The sequence below is a fragment of the Trichomonas vaginalis genome, chromosome II, assembly GCF_026262505.1.
Source record: "Trichomonas vaginalis G3 chromosome II, whole genome shotgun sequence".
In the NCBI taxonomy this organism is placed as follows: domain Eukaryota; phylum Parabasalia; order Trichomonadida; family Trichomonadidae; genus Trichomonas; species Trichomonas vaginalis.
Genome location: NC_067204.1, coordinates 18,781,935 through 18,798,495, shown reverse-complemented (window position 1 = coordinate 18,798,495; position 16,561 = coordinate 18,781,935). Strand labels below are relative to the sequence as shown.

General features: G+C 34.4%; 10 protein-coding genes and 2 pseudogenes across 12 annotated transcripts, besides 1 other annotated feature; 6 read left to right on the top strand and 6 right to left on the bottom strand.

Annotated features, from left to right (window-relative positions):
- Positions 1–16,561: part of a mobile genetic element that runs on past both edges of the window.
- On the top strand, positions 616–1,410 carry TVAGG3_0568760 (uncharacterized protein; the record flags this gene model as incomplete). Its single annotated transcript, XM_051238714.1, has 1 exon — positions 616–1,410. A coding segment is annotated over one exon (795 nt), but the record flags the coding sequence as incomplete, so codon positions are not given.
- On the top strand, positions 1,813–2,223 carry TVAGG3_0568750 (protein of unknown function, DUF4106 family; the record flags this gene model as incomplete). Its single annotated transcript, XM_051238713.1, has 1 exon — positions 1,813–2,223. The coding sequence occupies one exon, from the start codon at positions 1,813–1,815 to the stop codon at positions 2,221–2,223; it is 411 nt and encodes a 136-aa protein (XP_051096537.1).
- On the top strand, positions 2,555–3,006 carry TVAGG3_0568740 (protein of unknown function, DUF4106 family; the record flags this gene model as incomplete). Its single annotated transcript, XM_051238712.1, has 1 exon — positions 2,555–3,006. A coding segment is annotated over one exon (452 nt), but the record flags the coding sequence as incomplete, so codon positions are not given.
- On the top strand, positions 3,381–4,169 carry TVAGG3_0568730 (uncharacterized protein; the record flags this gene model as incomplete). Its single annotated transcript, XM_051238711.1, has 1 exon — positions 3,381–4,169. One exon carries the CDS (start codon positions 3,381–3,383, stop codon positions 4,167–4,169), a length of 789 nt encoding a protein of 262 aa, XP_051096535.1.
- TVAGG3_0568720 (uncharacterized protein) lies at positions 4,197–5,431 on the top strand (the record flags this gene model as incomplete). Its single annotated transcript, XM_051238710.1, has 1 exon — positions 4,197–5,431. A coding segment is annotated over one exon (1,235 nt), but the record flags the coding sequence as incomplete, so codon positions are not given.
- TVAGG3_0568710 (uncharacterized protein) lies at positions 6,042–6,356 on the bottom strand (the record flags this gene model as incomplete). Its single annotated transcript, XM_051238709.1, has 1 exon — positions 6,042–6,356. A coding segment is annotated over one exon (315 nt), but the record flags the coding sequence as incomplete, so codon positions are not given.
- Positions 6,573–7,268, top strand: TVAGG3_0568700 (protein of unknown function, DUF4106 family; the record flags this gene model as incomplete). Its single annotated transcript, XM_001298725.2, has 1 exon — positions 6,573–7,268. The coding sequence occupies one exon, from the start codon at positions 6,573–6,575 to the stop codon at positions 7,266–7,268; it is 696 nt and encodes a 231-aa protein (XP_001298726.2).
- Positions 7,285–7,719, bottom strand: TVAGG3_0568690 (uncharacterized protein; the record flags this gene model as incomplete). Its single annotated transcript, XM_051238708.1, has 1 exon — positions 7,285–7,719. The coding sequence occupies one exon, from the start codon at positions 7,717–7,719 to the stop codon at positions 7,285–7,287; it is 435 nt and encodes a 144-aa protein (XP_051096532.1).
- TVAGG3_0568680 (organellar and viral DNA polymerase type B) lies at positions 8,213–8,824 on the bottom strand (the record flags this gene model as incomplete). Its single annotated transcript, XM_001309656.1, has 1 exon — positions 8,213–8,824. The coding sequence occupies one exon, from the start codon at positions 8,822–8,824 to the stop codon at positions 8,213–8,215; it is 612 nt and encodes a 203-aa protein (XP_001309657.1).
- TVAGG3_0568670 (organellar and viral DNA polymerase type B) lies at positions 10,612–11,182 on the bottom strand (the record flags this gene model as incomplete). The annotated part of the gene is made up of 1 exon (XM_051238707.1): positions 10,612–11,182. A coding segment is annotated over one exon (571 nt), but the record flags the coding sequence as incomplete, so codon positions are not given.
- On the bottom strand, positions 11,547–12,405 carry TVAGG3_0568660 (annotated as a pseudogene). Its single transcript has one exon. A coding segment is annotated over exon 1 (859 nt).
- Positions 12,459–14,583, bottom strand: TVAGG3_0568650 (annotated as a pseudogene). Its single transcript has one exon. A coding segment is annotated over exon 1 (2,125 nt).

Here is a 16,561-nt window from a genome sequence, read left to right as displayed (position 1 = left end):
CAAATGGACAGTACCAAAGAAATGTTAGTATTGAAAAACATGTTCCTTGACAAAATAAAACCAACTACAGAAATAAATGACGCAAGACTGAAACATTGGGTAAAAGCTTTCCCATTCACAAAAGATATTATTGGTAACATGGAAGAAAACCAGAATGGCTACAAAAAACATATATTTGGAAACGAGCATATTCCATATGGACAAGCTCTGTTTGAAGAGCTTGAACCGGAAACTCAGGAAAGAGTCATGCAAACAATACGCGAAGACTCAAATAACAAACTATGACAAAATCTTCTAGGATATAGGTTACCTGAGATGGGCGACCAGAGCCCAAAGGCAAAAAGGACATGGGAAATTTACAACATATAGGTGAACATGAGGCAAAGATGCAACAACTTTGAAGCAAGAGGGCAAGTTACCAAAAAGCGACACCAAAGAAGAAGAGAAGAGTAGAACAAAGTGAAAGTAGTGAAGAAGTAACTTCATCTAGTGAAAGTAGTGGCAATGAAGGAAAAAGAAGAGTTAAAAACTCAGTCAGGAAGAAAGTAAAGCTTGGTCCGAGTGGGTTCTATTATGACACATAAATCAACTATTCTATATTTTTACCCATATGAAATGTACGCCGCTCAGAATATAACGCCAACAGTTTTGGATGCCATGAATGGAAATGTTTCCGAATGGTATAACGAATGCGACAATGCCATTAGAAGGTCAGAAATAGTTCCTGGAACTTACGAATATACAACTGCTGTTTCTTATGGAAATGTAGGTGAGTTTGGAGAAGGTTCTTCAACAACAGTAGATATTGCTTGCGACAGGTTTCATATAATTTCTATTGACAACTCATTCTTATACGTGGAACAAGACATTGAAATAAAACCTTCTGCCAAGTTGTCTGACAAGAAAGGTTGCAATGGAATTTTCTATGTCGGATACCAATATGCTCCAGAAGTTTTCATGGGATATAAGATATATTCTAACTCTGACTTAGTTCAAACAGTAACATGGGCAAACTATGAATGGTTCGCTTTGAGAAACTCAGTACAACCACAAGCTAGAGAACAAACAGACCAATATGCAACTATTGAGAAAATAAGAAGACTTGACCCTAACGTTCCAGGAGTTTATGTTAACCTTTCTGGACAAACTGCAGCAGCAGTAACCAAAGTAAAACTGAAACTTAGAGTTCCTTTGTCATCTTTCCTCATCTTCAGGTTTTTAAGATACTTGCCAAACTGGGCAGGAAAAATTTCTATCGAACTTACTCCAAGCAAAAATAACTTAGTCATTGCACCAACACAAGACCCATTCACTATTACAGACGTAGAGGGAACAAATAAAACGTCATTCGCCGACTTTTGCAAAGACAAAGTTGACTTAGACTTTGGTTTCTCAAACTTCAACACTGAAGTAAACTATTATTTCAATGCTGCTGGAACTGCTTGGGACCCAGTTAAGTTCACATGCGAAAAATTTGAATGCAAGAGAATAGAAAGCAGACTTGCAGTCTATATGTTGGACCCAGATATTTCAAATGCTTTAGCTGCCAAATATATTGCAGTTCCACTTATGTTCCCTATACACCAAATATCTGTCAAAGACTTTGCAGGTGAAGTTGGAAACCAAAGTGCTGACCCAGGTGCAAGAACAGATATTGCTTTAACAACTGCAATGAAACATGCAGATACTATGTTTGTACTGTTCAGACGAACTATAAATGACTATTCTTGTTTCTACAACCCTGGTATTAAATATCATATAAACATAGATGGCAAATATTATCCAAGAGAAGAATATTCTACAGTTGAGGATATGAGGTCATACAACTTGACATTAGATGCTATGAACTTTAACAACAACTTCACAACAACCATTAACCCTGAAATGCAAAGTTCTATTATGCCATATGTGAAAGTATGGACTCATACAGGAGGTCAAAAAACTCAATATACAAATGGAGACCGTTCAAACTTTTGGCTTGGCATTCCATTTGCTGACTCAGAAGACTTTATGGGTGGTATTTCAACTGTTGGTACAGTTCAAATACAATATACTGGTGACAGAGACGGTCCAGATGAATTGAGAGCAAAGAAGTTTACAAAACCAATAGCACTTTTCACGGAAGATGCTCTTTTGAAGATTCGTTCGATGAAACCTGCTGGGGCTCCTCAGATTGGCATAACGACAGCTTCCATCAAGCAGATTTTGGCAGCAGGTCAGTAAGTTGTTCTTGAACTGACTTCTCTCCGTCAAATATTGACAGTACGCCAGTTTTGACATAATATTGTATTATAAACTTTCCTTTAGAAATATCTGTAAGTTTTGAAGTTATATTTTTGTCTGCTTCAAGAACTTTCACCATTTCAGTTATACCAACTTTCTTTGCTTTATGAAAATATTTTGGTTCAGCAAAGACTGCTATTCTATAACATTTTCCATTGTTTGTATAAAGAACTATTCTGTCAATGTATTTGTATTGTTTGTGTGTGTAAACTTTGTTTTGCTTCAATTCGAAGAGATACTCAAATACGTCCATCTTTTTATTCTAAGTAAAATGTCATTTCCGAAAAATAGAAGCGTAAGTGTTTCAAAAGGTTTAATGGCGGTGGCAGATGTGAAGTTAAATTCACCAACTCAAACAAACAGTCAAAGTGTTGTTGTCAATGTCAAAGACAGAGATGTTGAAGTGGGGAAACCATACGAAGACCAAGATGGTATAACAATAGTTCCTGTAAAAGAACAACCAACATACCCTGAAGTTAGCAGAGACTTAAGTTCTGTTGCAGATATTCGAAACGACTACCAACAACTGAAAGACAAACTTCAAACTCAGGAGAAGATTTGTCAAGCTTTAGGTATAATGTTAAACTTGGTCGAACACAACCCTGTAAAAGTGAACTCATATGTCATTGCACCTCATGAAGTTTTGAAAGAACTATTGAAACTTTTGACAGAGGCAGACGATATAAACATCAAAGAAATAGAACCCGACGTTAGTTGCTGTGGTGTTTCATATAATGTCATTGACAAGATATACGTTATGAAAGGAGGTGAAACGTTGAACTTAAAATATAGTTTCCCAGACGTTATAAAAATATTTGACGACCACAACATTTCATTAAAGTTTATTTGCTAAGTAAAAATGTCAAAACTTCTTGAAAGATGTTTGAAGAAAAATAATATAGACTTTATTTCATGTAAAGGACTTTACACACTTTTGAACGATATGAAAGACCCTGTTTTGTTGTTGTGTAGACAAAGGAAAGTTCTATGTCTTTACAAAATATTTGAACTTCTTAGACAGAGAATTTCAAGAAACGCCATGTGAAAGTTTAGATGAAGTTCTTCTCCACTTTCAGAAAAACTTTTAAATATATAAAATGGCAGAAGACATAGTGGTTTATACTATTACGACTAAAAACCCTGAGTCATATAATTCTATAACAACAAACTTACAAAGTCCTCAAGGACGATATTGTAAACTAACTTTAAACACAATGACGACTAAAGCCTGTTTTGCTCTTTTGACACCAGAAGATTTTATTGTTGTGAATGGTAAAAAATACTCCTTTGAAGATACTTACTCAGATATACCACCAACAGGTTTTGTTGACTTATTTAATACTTTAAGTACGGGTGTAACATGTGCTGCAACTAGAGCAGGTTTCATTATGTTTGGATGTCCGACTGAGTTTACTATAAACAATATGAGCTATAATACAAAACTTATATCTGGTTTTTACTACCAACAGTTTCCTATAACAGGAAAAGGTGTCATACAAGGAATGTCTGTTCCATTGACTTTAAGCACACCTATTTTATATATTGTTTCAAACTTAGGTTCAAAGTGCTATTCGAATGTCGACAGAAACTACTATGACCAAAAGATACTTATGCGTATAAACAACACTTTCTCTGCTGGTTTGCCTATTGTTCATTCGAATGCAGAGTTTTCAGCTTTAGTAAACTCAAACACTTTAGCAAACATAAACTTAACCTTAGTTGACGCAAACTTTGTTCCTGTAAAACTTTTATGTCCTATGTATTTGTCAATGACGGCAGAAAGTTTCGAATTGGAAGATGCAACTGGTGAAAGTATTGTATTACAAGAACAACTTCAACAACAAATAGCTCAAGAACAACAAATGCAACAAATAGCTCAAGAATAAAAAAAATATTTTTTTTTTTTTATAAAAATGTACAGAATAGATGTTTCAGATTTTTATGACTTCCAAACATTCAGAAATATGTGTCCATTTCGAGACTATAACAAAGCAGTCGAGAATTTGAAACGTTTAGTCATTTATGTCGACTCTGCCCCAGAATGTTATGTTATGAAAGAATGGGATGTAGTCTTTAACAAACCAAGAGCAACAATAGTTTCAGAACAAGAATGTAGACAGAAACTTAAGAAAATAAAAGTCGTACAAGTTGGCATGAAGATGTTAGATGCTTGGGATATCTTATTGTCAAAGTTAGAAGATTTTTCAGTTCGTGGTATAAAGTTTTATACACCATCTCCAAACTTCTATTCTATCTTCACTGGATATAAATATGAACAAGTAGAATGGAAAGAAAATATTATAGAAGCTTGGTTAGACCATGTCAAAGAAATTATATGCAATGGAAACGAAAGAGTCTATGAGTATATCTTATGTTGGTTTGCAAACATCTTACAACATCCAAGTGCTAAAAATGAAACTGCTCTCATTATAATTGGAAAACAAGGAACAGGTAAGAACACATTCTTTACAGATATTTTGTGCAAACTGTTAGAGGGCTATTCGAACCCGAATATGACAAACTTAGAAAACATCTGCGGTAAATTTAACTCTTCAATAGAGAATATGAAACTTATAGTATGTAACGAACTTCAAAGTATAGATACAACAAAAGTTTTGAACTCAGATGCTTTGAAGAGTCTTATAACAGACAAAGTTGGAGTTGTTGAAAGAAAATATAAAGACCAAAGAGTTTGTGAAAATGTTGCAAACTTCGTTATGGTTTCAAACAATGCTGTTCCGATGAAGTTAGAAAGTTCTGACAGAAGATATGTAGTTGTCAGAACGTCAGATTCTCATATGCAAGATACAGAATATTTTGACGACTTAGCAGAAACTTTGACATCTGACTTTTACAACCACTTGTTCTCATATTTCATGACATTAGATATTTCTAAGTTCAATCCAAGACAAATTCCACATACCGAAGAGAGACAAACATTGTTAGAAGCAAACAAGAGTGTATATGAACTGTTCATAGATGAAACTGACTTTGAGTGTTTAGATGAAAGGTCATTGTACGATTCGTATAAACAATATTGTCAAGAGTATGGTTATATGACAGCGTCTAAACGAACATTCTTGGCAAATGTCAAAAGTCTTTTAGACGTACAGAATGGTGTATATACAAAGAAAATTTTTCTGAGTAAATTTTAAAAAAAAATATTTTTTTATCCGATAGAAAAGATGACGAAATTCATCTCAGTAAACAAGTACATGACAGAAGTCAAAGAAGAACTAGACCCATTCACATATTTGAATGTTTACTTCTACCATTTTGAAAAGTCTTCATTCAGCAAAGTTTGGAACATCGAACCAGTTAAGTTTGCTATTGTGACTAAAAATGCGGTGCGAAATTTGAAGACTTAGACATAGAAGGTTTGTTAGCAGTCAAAGAAAGTTTTGACAGAAGGTTTTCAAACCTTAAAGAAGGCAAAGCATACAAACTTGTTATACCTTATGAACCAAAGAAAGCAGACGACTATGAATATTATGAGTCTAAAGTTGTAGAAGTTCAAGGTAAATTGGGTAAAAAGATTTTAGAGTCTAAGCCAGTGTTTGCTCCTAAAGAGGAAGAGAACATTGACATTGACCCAGAAATGTTCTAAAAATAAAATTTTATTTTTACATGTCAAATTTCTTCTTCTCTGGCTCTGGTTCAGGTTCTTTCTTCTCTTCTACTTTTTTCTCTTTCTTTTCTTTCTTCTTCTTCTCTGGTGGTGAGACGTCAAATTTCTCAGAACCATATTTATGTAAAAGTTCTTTGTCCTTTAATAGCTCTTCTATTCTGTTTTCTATTTCATCTTCAAGAACAGCGCATGTGTCTTCTTTGCATTCTAAGAACTTTTGTTGGACTTCATCTTTCCAATCGGCGTCATCTCTGTCAACAAGTCTGTCATTGACAAATTTTAAGACTGCTCTGCTTAATGTTTTATGGTTCTTGTCATATTCCCAGAAACAGAACTTTAGAACAAATTCACCTTTCTTGTTTACACTATGTAAGATTTTATGGTCGACAGATGTTTTGCTGTCGAAAAGCTTGTCTCGAATATAGATAGCGAAATCGCTAGACATTTTCTAAAAGATAAAAATTTTAATTTTTCTAAAAATATGTTAGAAAAAAAGTTTGCTGACATTGACAAGAAATTTGAGAATGTTTTAAATAAGAACAAGGTGAAATTAGAAAATGCTCAGATAAAACCCATACATGACAAGTTCTTATTTGCTCAGAATGGTATAACAGGTCTAATTGCACCACCTGGGTCGGGTAAGACTTTCACTTATCTTAAAATGGCTGCACAACAACAAGAACTAGATGAGAAGAACCCATTCTATGAGTTAGTTGTTATTTGTAGTACTTCTGGTCAATTTGACCAAACCGTCAATTCGTTCAAAGATATTATAAAGAAGTCTAAGTTAGTATGTATAAAAGACTCTGAGTTGTTAGATTGGATAAAGAAGTACCAAAGAAGAGTTTTGAAGTACAATGCTATAAATGAGTATGTCAATTCGAAGTTTAAAGACCCAAATGAGGAAATGCAGAGAATATTAGAGAAGAAACACTTCAGAAACAAACAGAAAGAGATAGAATACATTTCGAAGAAATTGCAATCTTACGATTGGAAGACTTACCCTCATAGATGTCTTCTTATCTTAGATGACTTTGCTTCTCATCCTTTGTTAAAGAATAGAGAACAAGACATGTGTCGAATTCTTAAGAAGCTCAGACACTTTAACATTTCAGTTGTCATTTGTGTACAGACAGCAAAGAGTTTAAGTAAGGATGTAAAGAGAATACTTACTGACATTGTACTTTTCCCCGGATTGTCCGAAGACGATTTCATGGAACTTATGAAAGAGTCCATGGCAGGTAAGTTTGACAGACATGAACTATGGGAGAAGTACAAAGTCATACAAGACCCTCATACTTCTTTCAGAATTCATATCTACGCAAACAAAGTTCAAATTGTAAAAAGTCAAGCTTGAAAAATAAATGGTTCATTTACTCTACTTGTTTGAAGTTGTCAAAATACTCTGTTATTTTTTCCTTTAACAATGGCAAATCTTCTTTGAAGGTAAGTATTGTACAACCTTTAATATCATAGTGTGTTTGAGGTAACGTATCTTGAACTATTTGTTTCACATCTTCATTTGGTGTCATTGAAATCGGTAAGTTTTCGCGATAGAACCAATTTCTGTCAGATTTGTAAATCTTAGCAAGGTCGTAAAAGCTTTTGTTGTTTCTTCTGACTAAATGCAACATAACCATATCTCTGTCTTCTTCATTTTCCATCTCTTCAGTATAAATCATATACTTATAGTTCTTTTCCTTTCCTTTTGGTACCGAACGTGGTATTCTTTTCTGTATGCTTTTGTCTTTGGATTCAAGCTTGTTCTCTAGCTCTTCACGTTCTTGTCTATGAATTTCATCTAACATCATGAAAATATAACAAGCGTAACGAGGTGAAGCCCACATTGCAACAGCATTTACAAGAAGTCTATGTACATAATATCCTCTCAAACCGTTTGGCAATTTTTCACGATTTTCATAGAGTTTTGGCGACTGCGGTTTTTTACCTACTCGAGTTTTTGCGACTACGAGAAAATCCGTAGTCGAATTTTCAGCTTCATTTAATAGTTCAATAGTGCTTTGGTTCCTAAACCAGTCTTGTGGTTTCTTAGTATCTGGAGCAAAACATGCTGTCAAAATACTTTGCATTTGGTACATATCGTCTTTGACCGAACGAATGAGACGTAACTGTTTGTTATATTGTATGTACTCGTATTCTTCACTTATGGCTTCATGAACGATAGCAGTTGTTGTGTTCTCTGTTGTTGTCATATCTGTCTTTACATACAAAATAAAAAAAATATTTTATAAAAAATTAGCGTTATTTCCTGACTTTCACAAAAGACCAAAAATAAACGCTTTACATGTATTTTTCAGCAACTTCGTCAAATAATTTTATAGCTTTATCTATCTCATCTACTTCAAACGTTTCTTTACCTTTCATGGGAGCACCATACATTTTCTCAAACTTTTCAAGTAGTTCTGTTTCAGCAGCTCTCATATCGTTAACAAACACAACCTTGACTCTATTGACTATACTGTCATATCTTTGAGTTATATTATATGTTCTTCCTATCTTATATCTCTTTGTATTGAAGTCCTTCGGTTTCTGAACGATGTAAAGTAAGCCTTCACTGCAACGTTCCGTATCGAATGAACCATATGTTATGAAGTTATATCCAACAACTGGGTCTAACCATAACAAAACTATTGGTATAAGACTTTTGTCTATAAGATATGCTGCAGTTCCATAGAATCTTACTGATATCATAAGCTCAGGATTTCTTGTCAAAATTTTCTGAGTTGAAGCAATTCCAACCCAATGGGATGTTTTCTTTCCAGATGGAGATATAATGTCTGACAAAGAATATTTGTTGTATTTCTTTGAGTATCTTACGTTTAAATCACCTATTCTAACCATTTTGGTGTCATTGTCTATCTTTCTAACTGTTTCAAACTCAGTGTTTGTCATTTTCTGTCTTTACATACAAAATAAAAAAAATATTTTACAAAAAACTAACTTTATTTTTTCTATCTTGTATAAAAGATATGATTTCAGGGATTTTTTTGACGAAGTGTCAAAGTTCTCTTCGTCAAAAATAACAGTTATATAATGAAATTTGGTCATTTTTCCACGATTTCAGGGATTTTTTTTACGAAGTGCAAAAGTTCTCTTCGTAAAAATATAACAGTTATATAATGAAATTTGGTCATTTTTCCACGATTTCAGGGATTTTTTTGACGAAGTGTCAAAGTTCTCTTCGTAAAAAAAATACAGTTATATAATGAAATTTGGTCATTTTTTTACGATTTCAGGGATTTTTTTGACGAAGTGCAAAAGTTCTCTTCGTAAAAATATAACAGTTATATAATGAAATTTGGTCATTTTTTCACGATTTCAGGGATTTTTTTTACGAAGTGTCAAAGTTCTCTTCGTAAAAATATAACAGTTATATAATGAAATTTGGTCATTTTTTTACGATTTCAGGGATTTTTTTACGAAGTGCAAAAGTTCTCTTCGTAAAAAAATAACAGTTATATAATGAAATTTGGTCATTTTTTTACGATTTTCATGTGTTTTATGCAAGACCGAAAAAAGTCGGTCTAGAGAAATTTCACGATTTTCATGAGTTTTAGGCGAGTAAGATTTTCTATCTTGTATAAAAGATATGATTTCAGGGATTTTTTTGACGAAGTGTCAAAGTTCTCTTCGTAAAAAAAATACAGTTATATAATGAAATTTGGTCATTTTTTTACGATTTCAGGGATTTTTTTGACGAAGTGCAAAAGTTCTTTTCGTAAAAATATAACAGTTATATAATGAAATTTGGTCATTTTTCCACGATTTCAGGGATTTTTTTTACAAAGTGCAAAAGTTCTCTTCGTAAAAATATAACAGTTATATAATGAAATTTGGTCATTTTTCCACGATTTCAGGGATTTTTTTTACGAAGTGCAAAAGTTCTCTTCGTAAAAATATAACAGTTATATAATGAAATTTGGTCATTTTTCCACGATTTCAGGGATTTTTTTTACGAAGTGCAAAAGTTCTCTTCGTAAAAAAATAACAGTTATATAATGAAATTTGGTCATTTTTTCAGCAAAAATATATTTTAGGTGTCACCAGGTCACCAGGTCACTCGGTCAACTAACATCTTTTTGAAAATGGTGACAACATGACATTTTGACAACAACACAGGAAATAGACTTCTTCGTATATGTTTTGTCAAAACTTCATCGTCAATGAGCGTAAATCAGACAAAAATATATTTTAGGTGTCACCAGGTCACCAGGTCACCAGGTCACTCGGTCAACTAACATCTTTTTGAAAATGGTGACAACATGACATTTTGACAACAACACAGGAAATAGACTTCTTCGTATATGTTTTGTCAAAACTTCATCGTCAATGAGCGTAAATCAGACAAAAATATATTTCTACCATAAAGTTTCACAAGCGTTTTACATGGTAAACATTGTGAATTCGTGAAATTCTAAACAGTTTTGTAGCTTCTATTTCTTCTTTTAGTACATCGAATGTTTTAACAATGCCGAATGTTTCTTTATATTTCTTCTTGACGTCAGATAGAAGGAAATCGTCAGCAGTTGGATAGTTTTTGTTCAGAAATGTCAACATGTCCATTTTATCTTCTGCTGGTTTCTCTGCTTCTTTCTTTAAGTCAGCATAGTCGTTTCGCATACGTTCTATCTCTTTGACAGAATAGTTATATTTCCTCATTGCTGCTTTACATTTAGAACATTGTGGGTTCATTTTAGCATTGTACATTGAAATTTGTCCTGCAAGTACAACTAAGGCGTAAATGGTTTTCTTTAACTCAAAGGCTGCTGGTTTTATTTGTCCGTTCCATACTTTACCTCTTCTATCTTTATCTCTTATCTGCCATACACATTTTGCAACTAACGAAACAAAGTTGTCGTAGGTCTTAAATTCTTCAGATTTATATATGTCAATGACTTTGTGGTTGCAATGAAATCCAAGAAACTCATAGTTAACCTTACGTATGAACTTCTTGGTTTCAACTGAGTCAGTTGGTTTCACTTCTATTTCATCGAATTCAGGAATAGTGAGCTTTTGTTGTTGTATTTCAGGAAGTTTAGGTAGATGTTCCACCAGGTCCTGCATTTCATAAAGATACTGTTCATTTGTTTCATCTTTCGCAGTGCAATCTAAATCTCCTTGGAGAAGTTCTTGCTTTATCTTCTGGATTTCTGTTTCGAAAGTATATGAAGAAGGAATGAAGCTTTTCATTTCTACTAACATTGAAGTTGGGTTCATGACTAACGAGTTTGGTGAAGTTGTTGCTAACATGTTCTTACAATAAAAATAAAAAATATTTTTTTAAAAAAAACTAACTTTTTTTTATTTCAGCACAAAACATATACGATGAAGTTTATTTCCTGTGTTGTTGTCTAAATGTCATGTTGTCTCATTTTTTCAGAGAAGTTAAAATTACCTGGTGACCTGGTGACCTGGTGACCTGGTGACACCTAAAAACCATCTACCCTAAAATATATTTTTGGTTCATTTACACTCATTACGATGAAGAAGTCTTGACATTTTCCCGACTGTTGTCAAAATGTCATGTTGTCTCATTTTTTCAGAGAAGTTAAAATTACCTGGTGACCTGGTGACCTGGTGACACCTAAAAACCATCTACCCTAAAATATATTTTTCAATACTTTTTCAGCACTTTTCCGTAGTTATATATGAAAGACAATTCGAGATAAAAGTCATAGTACAATGGAACAATATGTTGCACACCATTTGTTGTGAACCAAACTTGAAAGTCAGAGAAACTGTTACTAGGTGGTTCGTAGAATTTAGAAGCAAAGTCATAAAAGTCCTTACCGATACATAGAAAACTATTGTTGCTTGAACTGAAACTTGCATGACACATAACATTTTGAGGGTCAAACACGTTTCTATAAACTGTCAAATCTGCTGGTGGAAGTATAAATTTAAATGGACCATCTGGTGGTAATGGTTCGTTCTGGTTTAGTAACCGAAGAAATTGTGCCCAAGAACGTTTGTCTACTTTCCAAAATAAAAACTCTGTATCTCTTGGAGGGTTAATTTCAATCTTTTGAAATGAAACGGTGGAGTTCATCTTGTCATATTCTAGTTTCAGATAGTATGTTCCATTTAGTAAAGAGTCGTATTTTTCTTGAAATTCCCAATAGTATTTGTTCATTTGAGTTTGAAAGTCATTTAGAGTTTTCTCAAGACTTTCGTCTGAACGAACTGTAAAGATCCTCATTTCGTCAAATTTGTCTATAAGACCATCAGAACCTTTATACTGCCCATGAAAATATACTGCGAACATAAACGCGTTAGTTCTATTTGAAAACAAAACTCTTCTAAATCCTATTGCCTTTGCATCTGAAGGACTTTGAAGCCAACGAACTGGATAGTCAAACCTGTATGCTCGGGATGAAATTTCTTCATCTGAAATAGTCCTACCAGCATTTGTATAGATATAGTTAACGGTTTTGTATCTGCTACTTTTGTTCTTTGTTTTCAACCTGAAGCATTTAATATATGTAAAATATATGGTTTAAAAAACGTTTTTACTTCATGCAATTTTTTACTTCATGCAATGTTTTATTTCTGTGCCGTCTTCAAGTATGCCCAGTACTTACGCTTGGAGAGGACATGAACTTCTGAAAATACCTTATCTAGCTTAAAACAGCCCATCTTCTCACCGACCATTCCCATTCAATGAGTTTGTTATAGCCTTCTTCGTTCGTCATGAGTGCGTCAATGTTCTCATAGTAAACCACAACTTGGATTTGGACTTCGGAGAAGAATTTGTTGTAGTTGTCAAGGACTGCCTTTGCGACTGAGGGTAAGCAATGTTCGACAATAGGTTTTAATGTGGTTTACTAAGCCACTTTGACCTTGAGTGAATTCGTACTTCAAAACAAAGGAGAAAACTTTCAACAAAGTTGTCGACCTTCTCATAATGTTTACTCTTCATCTCTGAGGTTTCTTAATGAATATCCCATGTCGAATTCATAAGCAATTTGAGTGTCATTGCAAGTTTGGGGTTTGAAGCTTTCCTAATATCATACAGTTGTTGTATGACTTTCCAACTGTATAGTTCCTTCCCGGGAACTCACCATCTTCGTTTGGAATTCCAGTCGGAATATATTGGACAAACCTCATGTATGCAGCGTTAAGGTCGACATAGTATATCTTTTCGTTTGAGTCGAACTTGTCGCAACCAATTGGTCCAGTTTGTGGAAATTCAGTGAGTCTCTTATCTTCTGAGAAACTTCTCCTGTTATCTCATAAACATCGTCGAAGCAACCTGTTTCATATAAAACCTTCTGACCTAACTCAGATGCTCTCCAATACAATTTGACGTCAATTGGATGTCTCAATGGAAGTTTGTTTATAGCATCTTGAAGTTCTTGCAACCTCATTGGAAGTTCTTCTGGTTCAGGTTGGTATCCGAACAATCCAACTCCTTGTGGAATTGTGTACTTCTTTTGTACAGAAACTTTGTCTGGACAACTTTTGGTCTTGCTAACAATGAAAAGTTTGTTTCGTCTTTTGGTACAAAAGTTTCTGTCAGCTTGTCATCTGGGAATTGGTTCCAACAAACCTTTCTCGAAAAGAATGTTTACAGCTCTGACAATGTTGCACTTGCCTTTTCCGAACAATGGGTTTGTAAGACTTTCGTTCAACATGAAGTGGTTGTGGACAAGTACAATCTTCAACCATGGTAAGTCTTTGTCAACAACATAGTCGTCATGTGAAGAACCTTTCTCAGTCGGAATGTTGACTCGGATATTGACATTGCCAACGGTGCAACTTTTGCCAATTGACCTCTGAGAATGTACCTTGTCTTCACACATGACTCAAGATACTTCATTTTCTCATCTGTACAAGACCAGAGTTCCTGAGACATGTAAGAATACAAGGTTCGTTGACAATTGTTTCAATTGAATTGTAAATTCCATACCTTGTCAAGTCAATGTCAGACTTATTTCTGAACGGGAAGTATCCAGCATGTTGTCTGACTGCTTGAGGTTAGGTTGGTACCATTCGAACTTGACACTTGCAATTCCTTCAATTGCATTCAAAATGTCTGAGTCGGAGTCAACCATTTGTTCTCTCTTTGTAGTCTTGAAAGCGTCAAGAAGCATTGCAGCTGTTGTGACATTGCCATGTGCATAGTAAATGTGACCATCCAAATCTGTTATGGTCAATCTGAGATTGTGTCCTTTCTTATTTCCGTCTTGTATGGCAGCAAGTACACCCATGAAGCCTTCTTTGTTCTTTCCTTCGTCAAAGTTTACTGTAAAGGTTCGACAGAAGTAATTTGACTTCTAACTTCACGGTACTTCTCATATGCATATCTTGTTCTTTCCATGGGAGCATGTGTGTCTTCACCTTTTCCTTTTTTTCCTTCTCAAAGGATGCAATTGTTCGTCATGTTTCCAGTAGAATCTGGCAAAGCCGTCGTGTCCTTCAACTTGAGGTTCACTAAACATCGAAAGGCATGTCCATAAGACGTTCTTCTTCTAACCTCTCTAGTCTGTTTGGATAATTTGCACGTGCTGTTTCCAAATCCATTTCGTAGCGAAGACCAGACAATTTGTCATAGACTTTTATGGGTCTTCCTTCCTATATTTAAAATTCTTCGAAACTCTCCAACCATATCTTTGCAACTCTGCTTTTATTCTAGCAGACTTTCTGTCCATTCTATATGGGGGCATTTTTATAAAAATAAAAAAATATTTTTCTCTTTACTTTACATAACCGCCTGCTGCCATAAGTCTTTGACGCCAACCATACCAGCTAATGAAGGTTGACTTGGTTAGTTTCCAAACTAAACTTTGGTTTTGGTTTATCTTCAGTTTTTGGTTTTTCTTCTTCTATCGGTTTTCGTCACTTTTCGGTTCCTTTGACTTTACCTCACCTGCAGGAACAGTTGTGTCGTCAACATCTTCATAAATATCATATGCCATTTGTTTTTGTTTTCCTTTCAACTTTTTGTGTTTGTTGTAAAGTTTAGAATATTTCGACTCTAAGTCAATGAGATGTTCTATAATGAACTGTTGGTCAGTGAAGTAAACTTTTCCATCTGTTGTCTCGAAAGCTCCTTCAGACTTCAATATTTTATTTGTGAGAGTCTGTTTCTTTTTTGAGATACTTGCCGTTCCATTTTTATGAAAAGTGACTTTGTAGTTAGGGTTTGTATTTCCAGACCTGGCACTTTCTATTATTGAATTTTTCTCTTCATCTGTAAGTTCTTTGACAGGTTTTGACAATGGTTCTGAACTTTTTGTTTTGGTGTCAAATCTACCGTTTCAACTTCTTCGGTCATTTCATCTCAGTAAAAATTTTAGTTTGGTTTGTTTTCAACTGGTTGTTGAGGTTTTTTAAGTCGGTCTAAAACTTCCTGAGGTTAGGAAGAACTTGACAAACACGTTGTGTAACTGCTGGAAGCGACAAATCCATCTTGAACCCATTTGTCTCAATGCTGTATTGTTCATTTCATCTCAGTAAAAAACTTTACATTCCCCAAGTTTGAGGCGGTTGAGGTTGGTTATTGTTTACCCACTGTTGTGCATGGTTATATCCTCTGTTAAAGAATCTTTCACCTTGGTCCATATAGTGTCCTGCTTGGTTATAGTAGTCATTTGCTTTGTTATAATAGTTTCCTGCTTGTCTTCCTACATTGTCCATCCATCCTTGAACTTTTCCTCTTGTTTCAGGATTTGGAATAAGATTTGTTTGCATCTCGTGCTACATCCCAACCTTTCTGTAAGTTTGTATAATAGGTTGTGCTTTCTCTTTAAGTATACCTAATGTACTCAAAATCTTCCTTCCAATTCCAAATGCACCTCTGGCTATTGTTCCACTGCGGGCAAAAATCTAGATGCAACTCCTGCTAACGCGCCAAATAAACCCATTTCTTATAGGATAAAAATGACGAATCCAAACAAGGACCCCTATGTTTCTAAAGCGACAAAGAAAGCACTCATGGTAAAAATCTTTAGTTCAACACCAAATGCTTGGTTTATGGATATCTTGGAAAACATTCCGAGAGTTAGAACAGATGGACCACCATACTGTTAATATTTGTCGGTCAAAACACAAGATACTGTGAAGCCATACCATTACAGTCCAAAAATATTTTAGATGTGAAAACTGCTTTGACAATATTCGTTGACAAATACCATCCAACAAAAACTGACATCTGACTGTGAAGTTTCTTTCAAATCAGATGATGTAAAGAACTATCTGCGTTCAAAAAATGTAAACCAATATTTCATTGTCGACCAAAACCATTCTGCTCTTGGTGTCATTGACGGATGTATAAAAATGTTAAGAGACTTAAACCAACCACAAGGTGGTGAAGCAAATGAAATGTCATATGATGACAAATATAGACACTTCTCCATGGCAAAGATGAGACAAGTTTTAAATATTTACAATAGCCGTAAACAAAAAGGTTTGGGAAACCACTCCCCCGAAGAAATGAAAAACAACCCTGACTTAGAGAAAGACTATATATTTAATAATTTAGTCAAAAGAGACAAACAAGAAAGAATGCCGGGCTTCAAACTTCAGAAAGGTGACAAAGTAAAAATAGAAATACCTAAACGCGACCCATATGAAAATACTATTGACTATGACAACAATGGGAACCCGACAGGTACTCACATTCGTGTT